Source organism: Ostrea edulis, chromosome 6, assembly GCF_947568905.1.
Source record: "Ostrea edulis chromosome 6, xbOstEdul1.1, whole genome shotgun sequence".
Lineage (NCBI taxonomy): Eukaryota > Metazoa > Mollusca > Bivalvia > Ostreida > Ostreidae > Ostrea > Ostrea edulis.
Genome location: NC_079169.1, coordinates 64,428,951 through 64,443,325, shown reverse-complemented (window position 1 = coordinate 64,443,325; position 14,375 = coordinate 64,428,951). Strand labels below are relative to the sequence as shown.

General features: G+C 36.0%; 1 protein-coding gene across 1 annotated transcript in view; it reads right to left on the bottom strand.

Moving 5' to 3' along the window:
* Nucleotides 1-10,705: 10,705 nt before the first annotated feature.
* LOC125682990 (phytanoyl-CoA hydroxylase-interacting protein-like) overlaps nucleotides 10,706-14,375 on the bottom strand; it is a 16,198-nt gene continuing 12,528 nt past the window's right edge. Inside the window, exons 2-3 of the mRNA XM_048923632.2 lie at nucleotides 13,141-13,214; nucleotides 10,706-11,643 (exon numbers count right to left, since the gene is read on the bottom strand). Coding sequence (XP_048779589.1) covers nucleotides 10,985-11,643; nucleotides 13,141-13,156 — 675 coding nt within the window. The 5' untranslated portion in view covers nucleotides 13,157-13,214 and the 3' untranslated portion in view covers nucleotides 10,706-10,984. The remainder of the gene's footprint in view (nucleotides 11,644-13,140; nucleotides 13,215-14,375) is intronic.

Below are 14,375 nucleotides of genomic sequence, written 5' to 3'. Positions count from 1 at the left end.
TACCGAACTTCATAGAAAAATCTTGCTTTTACTGATTTCCTGCATTACGAACGAGAGAATACCCCCGCTTTGCAAAACAGTTGTTATTCTAACTTAACACTACACAATTTTGCTGTAACGTATAGTTGGAATTTGCAATGTTGTTCTGCATGTGTTTAAGAAATAGCTTGAGGCAATGTCAAGAGCGACAACTCTAGATTGAACTCCGCAAATAGTAGAAAGAGATATTTTAATAGTGATTGTTATACGATACGTAAGAAGTATCACAGGTCTAACAATTATTATTATCGTGCACGTACACCTGCTGCTTATTTAGATATGGTCAGTAATAGTAAAGAGTACAAGAAAACTTTACAAAAGCAGTTCAAAGAGTTTCAGAATCATTTACTGATAAATTAATTCTGCGTACTTTCTGATCCTAACTGAGGCATATTGGAATATGCTAAATAGAGATTGTGATAAACAAACTAGCTCGGATACTGTTAGTAAGGTTGCTCTTAATGCATTTTATAATCATTTCAAGAATCTCAATATTGTTCAGGATGATGTTGATATTGTTCTGCCTGATAATATTAGTGAACATAATACTGAACTTAATTAATCAAATACTTAGCGAAGAGGAAGTTTTTTGTGCTGTTAAGTCTCTTAAGAATAATAAAGCATGTGGTGGTGATCACATATTAAACGAATTTTTGAAGCACTCTGTTGATAAATTTACATGTAAGCCCATTTTTGTGAAGATTTTTAATGTTGTATTTGAAAGTGGTATAATACCTAGTACATGATCTGAAGGTTACATCCGTCCAATTTATAAAAATAAAGGTGAAATACTGATGCAGACTAACTATAGAGGTATTACAATACTAAGTTGTTTTGGCAAGTTATTTATGTGTATACTCAATAATGGATTGTTTAATTAGAAAATTTAGGGTTACTATGTGAGGAACAAGCTGGTTTTAGAAAAGGATACAGTGCAACATACCATATATTTAATCTTAAATGTTTGATAGTTATACTTGTTTCGAAGGAGAAAGTTGTATTGTGCATTTATTGATTATCGTAAAGCTTTTTACTCTGTAAACAGATCATGTTATGGCAAAAATTAGTACGCACGGTATAAGAATGCCTTGCTAATAACTTTTGAACAGTGAGAGAGCTTTGATATTTCACATGAGTATTCCTTGTGACAAGACCTTTCCGTTGGTACTAAATCTTTTGACCTTGATATTTGACCTACTTTTTAAAAAATTGACATTGGTCATAATTTCTAAATGGTAAATATTAGAGCTTTCATATTGCACATGAGCATTCCTTGTGACAAGATCTTTCTACTGGTACCAAGATATTTGTCCTTGTGACCTTGGCCATCTTCGGAATTGGCCATTATCGGGGGCATTTGTGTTTCACAAACACATCTTGTTTCAAATTGCTTTCTACTAGAACTGCATTTTTTGACTAATTAAAGTAAATATGAAAGTTTTCATTTTCAAAATAGTGTTGTACATAACCTCCACTTTTCATCCATATCAAATTTCTCTAGTGTAGCATAATTCCTTGATTAAAAGTGAAATTCCAAAACTCACGGAATACAAGGTTTTATTCCATTTCATACACACAATATAGGGGTCACAAGAAGTACAGACAGAGATATGGGAGACGTCTGGGAAAATTCTTTGTTCCTATAGGTGATATGCACCTTGAGAAACTCTAGTATTTCCCGGACTATTCCATACTTAGTCTAATTAGATATACATGTATTTACATGTTTTGTCAGTGATAAATCTAGTATGCGGTTTTAGCGTATTTTATTTCTTGATAAATGCAATGGTCGTTCATCTTGAGAGAAAACAAAATATAAATGTAAAACTTTTACGGTACCAATTTTGATGCACCAGATGCGCATTTCGACAAATAATGTCTCTTCAGTGATGCTCATGCCGAAATTTTGGAAATTCGAAATAACTTTTAAGAGCTAAAAGGAAAACTAGAGTGCCAAAAACTGGAGCCAAATTCGTCCAAGGATAGAGCTATGCACGAGGGAGATAATCATTAATTTTGAAATGAATTTCTAAACTTTATCCCAGCAATTAAATATACATGTACATCCAAATTAAATATATGATAAATATATGAGGGGAAAATGTTTTAAAGGTTGGTTGTATTATGGTACTATATAAACAATGGAAACATTGGGGTAATTTCTACATAATCGGCTTTGCAATACAAATTCTAAAATAAATTCTCTATTCACAGTAATACTAACATAAAGAAAACTCAAAGTCAGCAACTCCTTAACTTACGAGTGTCGTACTCATCAATTATATAACGGAACACAACTTCACACTGTGTTCACCTTCCAACCGGATCATAGACGCAGGTGAATGGCAGCCGCTCACCAGCCGTGCCTCGTATATAGCCGCTGGATACAAGTAACAGGACATTGTCGTAAAAATCAGGCTCGTCAACGTCCCAGTTAAAGTAAGAGATTTCATTTCCGGCATCATCATACCACGGCTTCAGAGGGTTCCGCATTCCTTGTATAAACATTACCCCAGCATATGGATTTGATTCTTAATGGAAAAGGGTGAATGACTGATGATCATGTTTAAAAGAAGAGCAATCATGATCCCAACAAGAGATTGGGTAAAAATAGCTACTTGTAGCAAGATACTAGTAAAGTTTTCTACTGGTAGCCTGCAACTTGAAATTGAAAAAAATGAACTCCTAGTATCTGGTAACTTCAAGGGAGTCCTAGTTTCTAATGGCCAGCTCCTTCAAGGGAGTCTTAGCTACTAATGGCCAGCTCCTTAAAGGGAGACCTAGCTACTAATGAACAGCTCCTTCAAGGGAGTCCTAACTTCTAATGGTCAGCTCCTTAAAGGGAGACCTAGAGCTCTACAAATGGCCAGCTCCTTAAAGGGAATTCTAGCTACTAATGACCAGCTCCTTAAAGGGAAGAAAAAATTGAATGTCAATTTCGTTAGTATTATCATATAAAGAAACACATTGACAAATGTAAATATTTTAGAAAGAAATATATGAAGAGGAGTACTTCTATATCTGAATATGCCATGCAGTTTGAGCTATCACCTCTGGATAATCAGCTACATATTCTACTTTTTTGATAGAGAATACTCTTAACTCTCAACTTTAAGTAATGGTCAAATGAAATGTGGTATATCTGAAATTTCTTACCATACTCTGATATGAAAATGGATCCTCTCCACCTAGATAAACGTAATGATTATAATCGGACCCAGTAACCTGTTTCTTGTACTTGGTTACTAGGCTAGTAGCTAGTCTTTTTTCCTTCAAGTAGCCGGTTAGTAGTATCTAGTTAACTCCCTTGAATAGCCGGTTACTAATAGTTGGCTACTAGTAGCTAGCTTTTCCAGTTAAAGTAGATGTAGTATCCAAAAATTCTCGCATTAAGTAGCCAATTATACATGTATTTGTATCTAGCTATCAATAAACCTTCCATACAAATCCATTAAAGATAGCTACAATAGATTTATTGAAGGTCATAGATATATACATGCACTATTTAGTGCGATAATGGTTTAAAATCAGCTCCAATAATGTAGCCTTCTCCGATTTTTTTTTTATTCTGACGTTTTCGGGAGAGGGCTACAATTCCATAGGATCTTCATAATGGCGCAATTATTTTTATGAATAACCTGTAATAAACTCCGTGTATTTGTCTTCATTGTTGTTTGCGCCAAAAAGAGTACCAACTTTGTGCTTGGGCATGTCTAATAGAGGTGTTTTTCATTAAATATTATATGTATGTACAGCATGCAAAATTCGTTGTCTGCTCCGTCGTGCTTGTTATCGCGAGGTCTCGTACATATAGGTGGACCTAAACATTGACAAGCAGCGCAAAAATGTAGTTACTCCAGCCATTCCAACAAAGAAACGAAAACCATAGGGTGGCAGAAAAAATTTACACTCTGTTCGTTTTTTTTTTAACTTCATATTAATTTAAAGCTTTTCAATACCGATGAAATGGCTTTCTCCTCCGCACTTGTCTACTGATATAAACACTACTTTATATGGCATATGCAAATAACTTGACAATCGAAAGTTGAAACTTCAGTACATCAAACATGGCGCACAGGTATGATTGGAGAAATTGGACTATATATCGAAATTGTTGAAAACGGTAAAATAATGTCTCATAAATCGTAAGTTTCAGGTTGTAAAATATGTACCCTGTATTGACTATTAAAGAAACATAGAATATCATTTTATTTACGTAAAGAAAGTTAGCAAATGTTTAGAATGATCACTCCCGCATTTGCACCATTAGGGAGATCCTAAGGAGTTGTAGCCCCCCCCCCCCCCCCCCCCCCCCAAATCGGAGAGGGCTACATTATTGCAGCTAGTTTAAAATATGCATAAATCTTTTACCGAAAATAATATACATGTGTATGTACAATTCATTTTTTAAACATTGTGAAAGTACTTAGCCTAGGTACCATTAACTTGATTTCACCAACACTCACCGAAAAAAATGACAGACGAGATTTATTTTTTATTAAAGAAAAACTACATTATAGCCAAAGGTTAAACTAAGAATTTGAATGTATTTTTCAAAAAGAGTCGAGTATATTTGAGTTATGTTAGTATAAATATAAACTGCTCCATCGATGGTGATATTTAAATTATTTACAACTTACTAATGAGGTTTGCTCCAAATGTTTGCTTTTCCAGGTTATCCACAAGGAGTAAGGAGGCGCCCTCGTTTCGACAAGTAGCTTTTGCATCTTCGTATTGTGTCGGCGAGAGATACCACCGATAGCACATATTGTATGCATTATCTAGAGTGTAGTCGACAACACAAGAAAGCGCCGTCGTCGTTGATGAAGGTGTTGTCGATGACGTGATAGGTTCTAATGTTGACGTCACCAACGTGGAGGACAACATTGTTGTGGTGGTTGAGATCGGTGCTGGAAACGTAATAGAAACTGCTTGATGGACCCAGTTGTGATCAACGATATAATGGTAACGATTAGCAATTACTATGGTTTTTTAAAAACATTTACACACGCATATTTTCCCCACTATAATATGACATGGAATATTGAAATTCTTCCTACCAAGTGCAGTCGCTGATTCCGATGGGGAACTTTGAAGGCGACCCAAGCTGGTCACGAATGGTAAATTAATGAACTCAGGAGGATTTCTCACTAAAAATGTCAGGCAAAAGGCAAAGGTGCTCAGCTGGAGGGGTGAGATTGTATCTGGATTACCTGCGGGAAAATCTTATCATTAGAAACGTAATATTACCAAACGATGACGTAATAGATAGAACTGACATAAGTATAGATTGAATTACTGAAGTTTAATAGAAGCACCAGCAGAGCTATTGCAGTAACAGCCAGACCAGTGCTCTTACTGTCCGCAAGACACGTCACCAGTAGGACAAATACTGTCATTCGCTGTATGAATCCAACGCGGACCATTCCAAAATTTCCTGATAAAAAGAAATACATGCATATAAAACAGAAGAAATATTTGATTGAGTCAGCTTTTTATTATTACTTTATTAAAGTTTTTATTGTTTAAAGTTGGTAATGAAGTATACATTGCACCTATGTATGACAGGTACAAGGGCTACGTTAAGAATTATATAATCGTTCGGACTTTACTCTTAGCGTGGACGATGAGAGTTTTGTTCGGATATTTGGACAAATTATTAGTGTTTTCGTTCTGACGAAACCATTCTTCGTTCAAACAAAGTTTTTCATTCGGATGAATTTAGTTTCGGGTCCTTCTGATGAGACCGCAAAAACCGAGGCCCCATGTTACAGCAGGTGTGACACGATAAAGACGCCTCCCTGCTCAAAGGCCGTGAGCGCCAAACATATGCCTAATCTTTGCAGCCCATCACCATCTTCCCAAGTCAAGGGTTTCTGATCAAAGGAGCGGATCAGAAACCCTTGACTTGGGAAGATGCCCATCATCGGCAATGGTGACGTCTTCATATGAGTGAAAAATTATCGAGCAGGATGTTATCAATATACAACCAAATGTTCGAACGAAAATACTCATTCGAACAAAGAAATTTTTGGTCAGGGAAGGAGTGTGTGTACACACAGATCGAAGTACAATGCAGGTCCGTTTGAAGTGAGTAGAAAGAGGCGGAGCTGGTAAAATTCCTCAAATTGACAAAAAGTTTTCATTAAATTCACATACTATGGAGAAGGGATTGTATTGCTTGAAATAATTTCTCGTTTGTACGAGAGAGTGAGAGAGAAAGAGAGATAGATGATGATTATTTTGATCAATTTAGGAACATTCAGCAACAGCCATTTTATGTATAAAAAATATTCATTATAGATGTAACACGGTTATATCATGAGGCCTTTGAAGTATGGAACGCAACAATATAACAACAATGGTAGGATAGGACAGTCTACAACGTCCTGTTGTTTGAACATCATACTGCCGATCACAACAAGCACGCATCATTTTCTTTCTTTGGTTTCGGATTGCGCCCGTTTAAAAATTTTCACATCTTCTTTTTATTCGATAAATTTTTACAAATTCCCGAAGACTTGAAGAATGTTGGTATATATAACCTAACTTGTTATTGGTAAAAATTATCGTGGTAATATGAAACACACACCAAAGTCTTAGGGTTCTCTCTATCAAAGTTACGTTGCCTGCAATGTGGAAGGCAAACCTTGCAATTCTTGTATTTAATAAGAGTTACCATAATTATCAAAGTCGCCGATAGGCGCTTCCTTATGGCAACACACTGCAACAATATTGGTATCACCAGGTTAATGGAAAGAAACCTCTCCAGTTTGTAAGACATTTGGAAAGTTCGTGGAAATTATTCATTGATTGTAACATCTTAGTTAGAATATCTACACCTTTAGCCTTTCCTTTGCGAACCTGATATGGTGGACATCTAGTTAAAATCTAAAAATTTCTGAAGTGGAAATAAACAATATTCTGAATACTTACCATCAATGTCCGTCTCTTTGAAGTTGGGTACGCATGACTAAATGTACTTAATTGATCCTGATTGGTATATCCCCTGACCGGGGCCATAAATAACAAATAGTATTACTTTGTGACTTAATAAATGACCACATGCTTGCTTGTACGGGTAGGGAAACAGATTGGCCGTGCGGTGTATTAAATTGATGTATACAACTGCATATACACCAACAGCGAAATTTTACAATGAACACAATTCAATCTATCCCTATCATCTGGCTCTTTATTTCATATATTATATATATATATATATATATATATATATATATATATATATATACAAATATATATATACATGTATATATATATATATATATACACTACATGTTCAATGCAAATTTTACCGTAAGTTGTCGAAATATATAAAGTTAACATGCTTTTATAAACACCAAATCATTGATGATCCAAGTTCTTTTGATAAACATGAAGAGAATTTGCTATGTGAAGTCAAGATTTTAAAGTACTGGGGCCCATTTTACAAAACAACTTACGACAAAGTCGCAAGTCTTAAACGTATTACACAGTTATTACATTAAATGAATAGATTAAAACTTTTCTGAGGCTTAATTTTCAATATTTTCTTTTAAAAAAATATTTTGCATTCAAAGTGAATGATTTACAATAAAGTTGAAAATTGCAGTATGTAAAGTTTGTCGTAAGTCGTAAGTTCTTTTGTAAAACGCGCCCCAGAATTCTATACTTGGTTGAGAAGCTTGATAAATGTCTAGATATTAATTAGATAGATGGTCCTTACGCTCATATTTGAAAACATTTGGTTTCTATGTGATCAGTATGGCAAGCCGATTTACTATTTATCAAAAAAAAAAAAAAAAAAAAAAAAAAAGGAGATATCTCTTTAACTTATAGAAATATAAAATGAAAGAATACATTGCAATTCTTGTATATCTAAAATATAAATAAATAAAAAAGGAAAAGATAACTCCTGCAATGAAGATAATGTTGTCCAATCAATTTATGTTTGATTTAATGAGTTTTAAAGACGGGAGTGTTGTATGTACTGCATTTGAATTCAGGTTGAAATAAAATATTACCTTCCAAAGAAAAAAATTCCCGTTTTAAATACCGTCATTTGCGTTAAAAAAATCTAGGATTTTCTTTCTCGAAAAGCTGGAATTTAGCTTCATTGCAGGAGTTATCTTGTCCTGTTCGTGACAGACAGCTTGGATTATTTTCGTCCATAAAACTCATTGAATTAAAGACTACGTGGACTTGTTTTAGGATGTTTAACGCCCTTTGGATAGGGAGATTCGATTTGTGATTTTGAGCTTTGTTTACTACCGGTGTCCTAAGTATTTTCAAGTCATCCCTTGTTAGAATTTTATATATAGACCGAGAACAAAATGGATAAGAAGCCCCTGTGGCGTACACATTATTTTTATCATGTCAATTTCTACAAATCTATTTTTCGTGTAACTGTTTACATATTAGGTAATTTCACGATCAGTACTAACTGTTAATTAAAAAAAAAAAATTGCAATCAATAAACTTGCCCAGAATCAGTAAGTTTAATACTGGTTTCCAGACCCCCCCCCCCCTCCAAAAATTTTCTGCTTTTCACGACAGGGTATACACCTCAGTGTAAATCAAGTTAGTTTACTGCTGACTACACGACAGGGTATAGACCTCAGTGTAAATCAAGTTAGTCTACTGCTGACTACACGACAGGGTATACATGTACACCTCAGTGTAAATCAAGTTAGTCTACTGCTGACTACACGACAGGGTATAGACCTCAGTGTAAATCAAGTTAGTCTACTGCTGACTACACGACAGGGTATACACCTCAGTGTAAATCAAGTTAGTCTACTGCTGACTACACGACAGGGTATACACCTCAGTGTAAATCAAGTTAGTCTACTGCTGACTACACGACAGGGTATAGACCTCAGTGTAAATCAAGTTAGTCTACTGCTGACTACACGACAGGGTATACACCTCAGTGTAAATCAAGTTTAGTCTACTGCCGACTACACGACAGGGTATAGACCTCAGTGTAAATCAAGTTTAGTCTACTGCTGACTACACGACAGGGTATAGACCTCAGTGTAAATCAAGTTTAGTCTACTGCTGGTAAATAAATGTTGTCAAGTACTTAGTACCAGTGTATGTGTTAATGGATTTTGTCTAGTACTGGTATATGTGTAAATGAAATTTGTCATGTACTTATATAAATAAATGTAAACGTGCGGATAAATTTTGTGTAAGGCTGCATTTTTAGGGCTTTCCACTTTTCTGTGGAAAGTCCTATTGATATTGTTCTGTTTATTATTTTCTTTCCGCCAAAATATGTTTCTGCGCCTCAAGACCTATCGAAAATCAATGTAGACCATCCTATTCGACATTTCAAAACATGCTCAGATTTGACCCTGCGAAACTGAACTTTGACCTTTAACGAACTGAGAGGACTTTACGCAAAAAACCCTTGTTATCGATTCTTCTCGAAAACCGTGAATGATAGGCGCATCCAACCTTTTCTAGAACACACAGGTGACTTAGTCGAATTGACATGGGCATTCAACCAAAGGATTCGAGGACCCTTTCAGGAAGTTAGTACCCCTCATGTTTTACGCTTTCTGCGTAAGAAATTGACGACTCCTAAAGTATTCGTCGTAAAGACACCGAACCCACTGGAACGGGTTGGGTGACCTTGACCTTGAAAAATAGGTCAAGGTCATCTAAACAGACCAGAAAATGGCACTTTTTATACCCTCTTCGGATAGCAGTGAAATACCATATGGGTCAGCATGCGTTGAAAACCTTGTGATCGCTACTCTTACAGAACCGAAAGTCGTAGAGACACGAAACCTTCGCTGATGAGTTCCCAGTGAAACTCCCTTGCAGTGAGAAGTGAACAGAAACCCCTTAAGCAGAATTATTGCCCCTGAAATTCTCCGATATCGTTATTTAAGCCTCTAACTTTGACATGAATAGACCTAGAGACACGGGACCACTTGCATGAAGACCGATGACCTTCAAAATGAGGTCAAGGTCAAACACCTCCCGGTGCGAGTCCGTGGTTGTCCACAATTCAACACAACAGGACTTGCAGTCTCTCAGCAGGTCCTCCTAAAACCACACTATATCCATGCACATTGACGCATGTCATACGTTCAAACACACATAAAAACAGCATTGAAACCCTTGAAATTCCTTTGTCTTTGGATGTTACGGCCTTTAAACAATGGCTTTCGTGGCCCTAAACAGTTTATAATTCACTTGTACTTCTTCGTTAATAAGCAAGTCAATCTGGTGTTGTGGTAGTGTCTGTCGCCATGATGCAAGTTTAAGATGCATTCATCGCGACGAGTAGTTGGATGGGTGACCGGCGGAACTTTTTAAAAAAAAAAGAGATTTAGGCGTTGTCCGGTTAGGCGATAAAAGTGAAGAAGTATTGAAGATGAAAATTGTCGGGAAAAAGCAATGAAAAGGTGGAAAGTCCTCTAATTGTTCGTGAACAATTAGAATTACTAGTTAAAATTGTATTCTGCCAAGTAGGCCTACTAGAATGTGTACATGTATATGGATTTTATCATACTGGCGTGTCGCATCTTTGTTTAGAAGTTTACACTGTCAAATCCATTCTTGTTATCCGTAGATTTTAGATATGACTCCAAAACCCTTTTCAGGAGATGTAATTGCGACTTCATCTGAGATAGTTCTTATAACAAGGAAAACGAAAATACTTCGATTTTATTGCATTGCACACATGCTGGTGAAAAACAGTGGATTCAAAACGTTGTAAAAATACAATTAAAGAAAACATGCAAGTACATGTACAATGGATAAGCAATAGTTGATGCTTGAGCAAATTAGAAAGTCTGGAAAGCGAAATGAAAAGAAAACTCTGTTCTAAAAACCATGGGTACGATATATGACGCATTGTATACATTCAGCTCCTTTTTATTTCTACAAGACTATCTTTTTATCTCAATACTTTTCAAAAAATGCAGGTTCACCACAAGTTGCAGACTTTACATTGATGGTTCTTGGGAATCCCAAATTTCTTGCTGCCTTTGCCCCGGAACGTGATGGGGGAGAACTTGCCAATCCCGTCAAAAATGACCCGATTCACATCCACAACGTCTGTATAAAAGACCTCTACATTCACACCCAATGTAACGTATAACTTTCCATTGATTATTTTCAAGAAAGGGTTGTTGAAAATGTTGATTTGTTTCAGGTTCCTCTGGCAAAAGTTGTCAACGACAGAACCAGGTCTTGCAACAACAAGAGTGATGTAATGATCTCGAAGGTTGTGGCAGTAAAAGTCCACAAAGTAGATATTCTGGTGGATATTCACAATAAAGGACGAATTTACCATCAGACGTTGGTTTCCGAAGTAAGAAAATGTCGGAGGCTTTTTAGTCTTATTGTGCAGACTAGCGTTGAAGAAAAGGCCGAGTACATTTCCGTTAATGGCTGACTTGGGCGTTCCATTGAAGTCCTTTCTGTAGGGGATCATGAATCCATCGTACTTGTGACGTATCCTATTCCAATACGCTGTCGGCTTGTCCCGCCACATGGCCGGCAGGGGAGCAAATCGCCGGTTCTTTTTGTTAATGATTTCAATGCTTTTTTCATAAAGCATTGCAAGCTGGTCTTCTGTCAAATCTGTAAACAAAATGCAGACAAGAATTTTGAGATTTAAGATCGTAATAACATTAGGTGAAGCATTGATTTAAATATGTATCAGGCTGTCCAGCACCCTTGGACAAAAAATAAGGGCAAATTTTAGGGGTAAAATTTTAAAAAATTAGGGCTAAATTAGGAATTTTTAACCAAATTGCGGAAGTTTTAATTATTTAAAAGGACTTACCTTGTCAAATTTGACAATAAAGAAACTCACATGACACACAAATAAGATGTAAGTACAGGAAGGGCGTATTCCAGTGTTCCATGGTCTCAGCTATTATTGGCTATAGTATTTACATACCTAAAATCTCAACTCTTTATCACAAAGTCACAACCAATAAACAAGCTTGACACATGGATCCACAGGTCAACTGCCTTTCACTGCATCAGCATTATCTGAATAAGAGCTGCAATCTACGTTAATAACACACATTTTGTATGAATGCATTTTGATTTTTCAAGACTGATAAAAAAGTAGGAATTGACATGAAAAATAAGGGCTTTTTTAGGATTTCCCCTTGAATTTTACATTTTTTTTTAAGGAATTTTAGCAAAACTGAAAAAAATTAGGAATTTTTAGGAATTTTAGGGCCGCTGGACAGCCTGATGTATATCTATTAACCAAAAACAACCTTATGGGTATTTACGAAATATATTGGCTCATATGAAAATATCACAAAACCTCCATAAAAAAGACTTTAGTGATTAGAATAGAGATTTCATTGCTATTATACATAATATTCATCTTTCACAACTACGCATTTAAGCGACATCATCAATACATATGGTATTCCTAAAATTAGAGCGTTTTTAAGAACACTGTTGCGGAAGCCCAGTGGGTAGAGCGCTCGCTTTGTAACTGATCCCAGTACCACACCAAACCCAAGACGTTAAACATAGCCAGAAGCAGAGGCTGTTCCTTCGGCAAATGCCCGGTATTAGAAATAAAAGCCACCCTCCCCCTCCCCCGAATGACCTTAAAAACAGATGTCCCCGTGTGACGGTAGGCGTTGTTACGAATAAGAGACCTCGCTGGTATGGCCTTGATTTGTGTCACCTCATCCACAGCTGGTGATCACATCTTTATACGAGTGAAAAATTCTCAAATGGGACGTAAACAACACATACACATCATTAGTCAAGTGTCCCTTAGAAAAATAACGCACATCCTAAATATCTCATCTAAAAAGTTTTAGGATGTGACAGACAGACGGTGTAGTGCTCAAGTTTTGCTAAGCTTTGTAGACTACATACATTATATATGTAAATCTCCAATACGAGAGACAACAGACAATTCAGTAGTGTACCAATATTGGTATAATGGTGGAGTCTAATGTGATTACATGTAATGTATATACTGAATGGTATATTCAATTTATATTTGTCTATCACAGTAACAAAATTCAATTTACGTATCAAAACGTAAATGATCTTTTAGCAGTACTCTTTCTAGTGATTTGTTTTTCAGGTACGTACACTGGTTGTGAGCCATTCTAAGCTCCTCCTGATGTCTTGGATATCGGTCTTATCGTCTTTGTAAAGTTCAAAATCTACAAAGAACAAAGAAAGTCTAGGTAAAAGAGATATCGGTCACCTGAGTACTAAATGACCCCAGGAGGCAGTGCTAAAATTAATATAACACTTAAACACCCGTAGACTTAACAAATGATCTCTAGACCCTTCTACATCAAAGAGATATAACACATTTGGTATCATCTTCGCTAGCCAAGGGTTTACGATCCGCTCCGCTTTTGTTTGTAGAGAAGCGGAGCGGATCGTAAAACTTTTGGCTAGCGAAGATGACTTGGTATGCAATTTTCTTGAATATCATTTTTTACAAATATTCTGCTATACCATATCAGTTTATACTTGTGTTTACCCAAAGTACTCAATAAAGATATCTATATGTAGATAGTATCTTTATTTGATAAGCATAAACATCACTGTGATCAATGATCATATAGAGTATATAGTAGATGTAACGTAATGGGAATAAAAAATTGCATACTGTTGCAAAACGCCACCCTAAACCAGAAATAAAACACTGAAATTGTTTTATCTGAGTATGACTGTACATAAGTCCATTTGAGAAAATTTGAGTTAAGGTGGTCCTCCTGTTGAAAATGACCAAAATATGAAGAAGAAAAAATCGTTCCCAAAATTTACCTTGAGATTTACCAATCTGTCAAACATGAAAACTTTAGCTTCATATGCATATGCATGGGTGGCCTATTGGTTTAGGTGCTCGGTAATCTTACACTTGAAGCATACATTCCAGTTCAAGTCCTATATCATTCCAATCTCTCTCTCTCTTTTTTGGCTTACCATTTTTGTGTGTGGGGGTGTTGTGTTCGTTTTCTAGGATTTTCATAAATGTGATACATACATTTTAACAAATAATAGTTATTTTCATCATAACTTCCAATATTTGCAGGTTAAGACTTATAAAAAGGAATCTATTCTGAGATCACTGTAGTTCCGAATTGATAGTTTGTTTTGTACACTAACCTGTCCCCGTGTGGGCAGGATTTTCAATTCGTAATGTGGCTGACAAAAAGCTAAACGAACACTACGAGAAAAGGGGCACAAATGCACAGGATGTAATAGGTAACAAGAGGCCCATGGGCCTAGAATCGCTCTTCTGATACATTGTAGAACAGGCAAACATTCTCACTAACCAAGATTCATCAATTAACAAAGTTTGATGATGT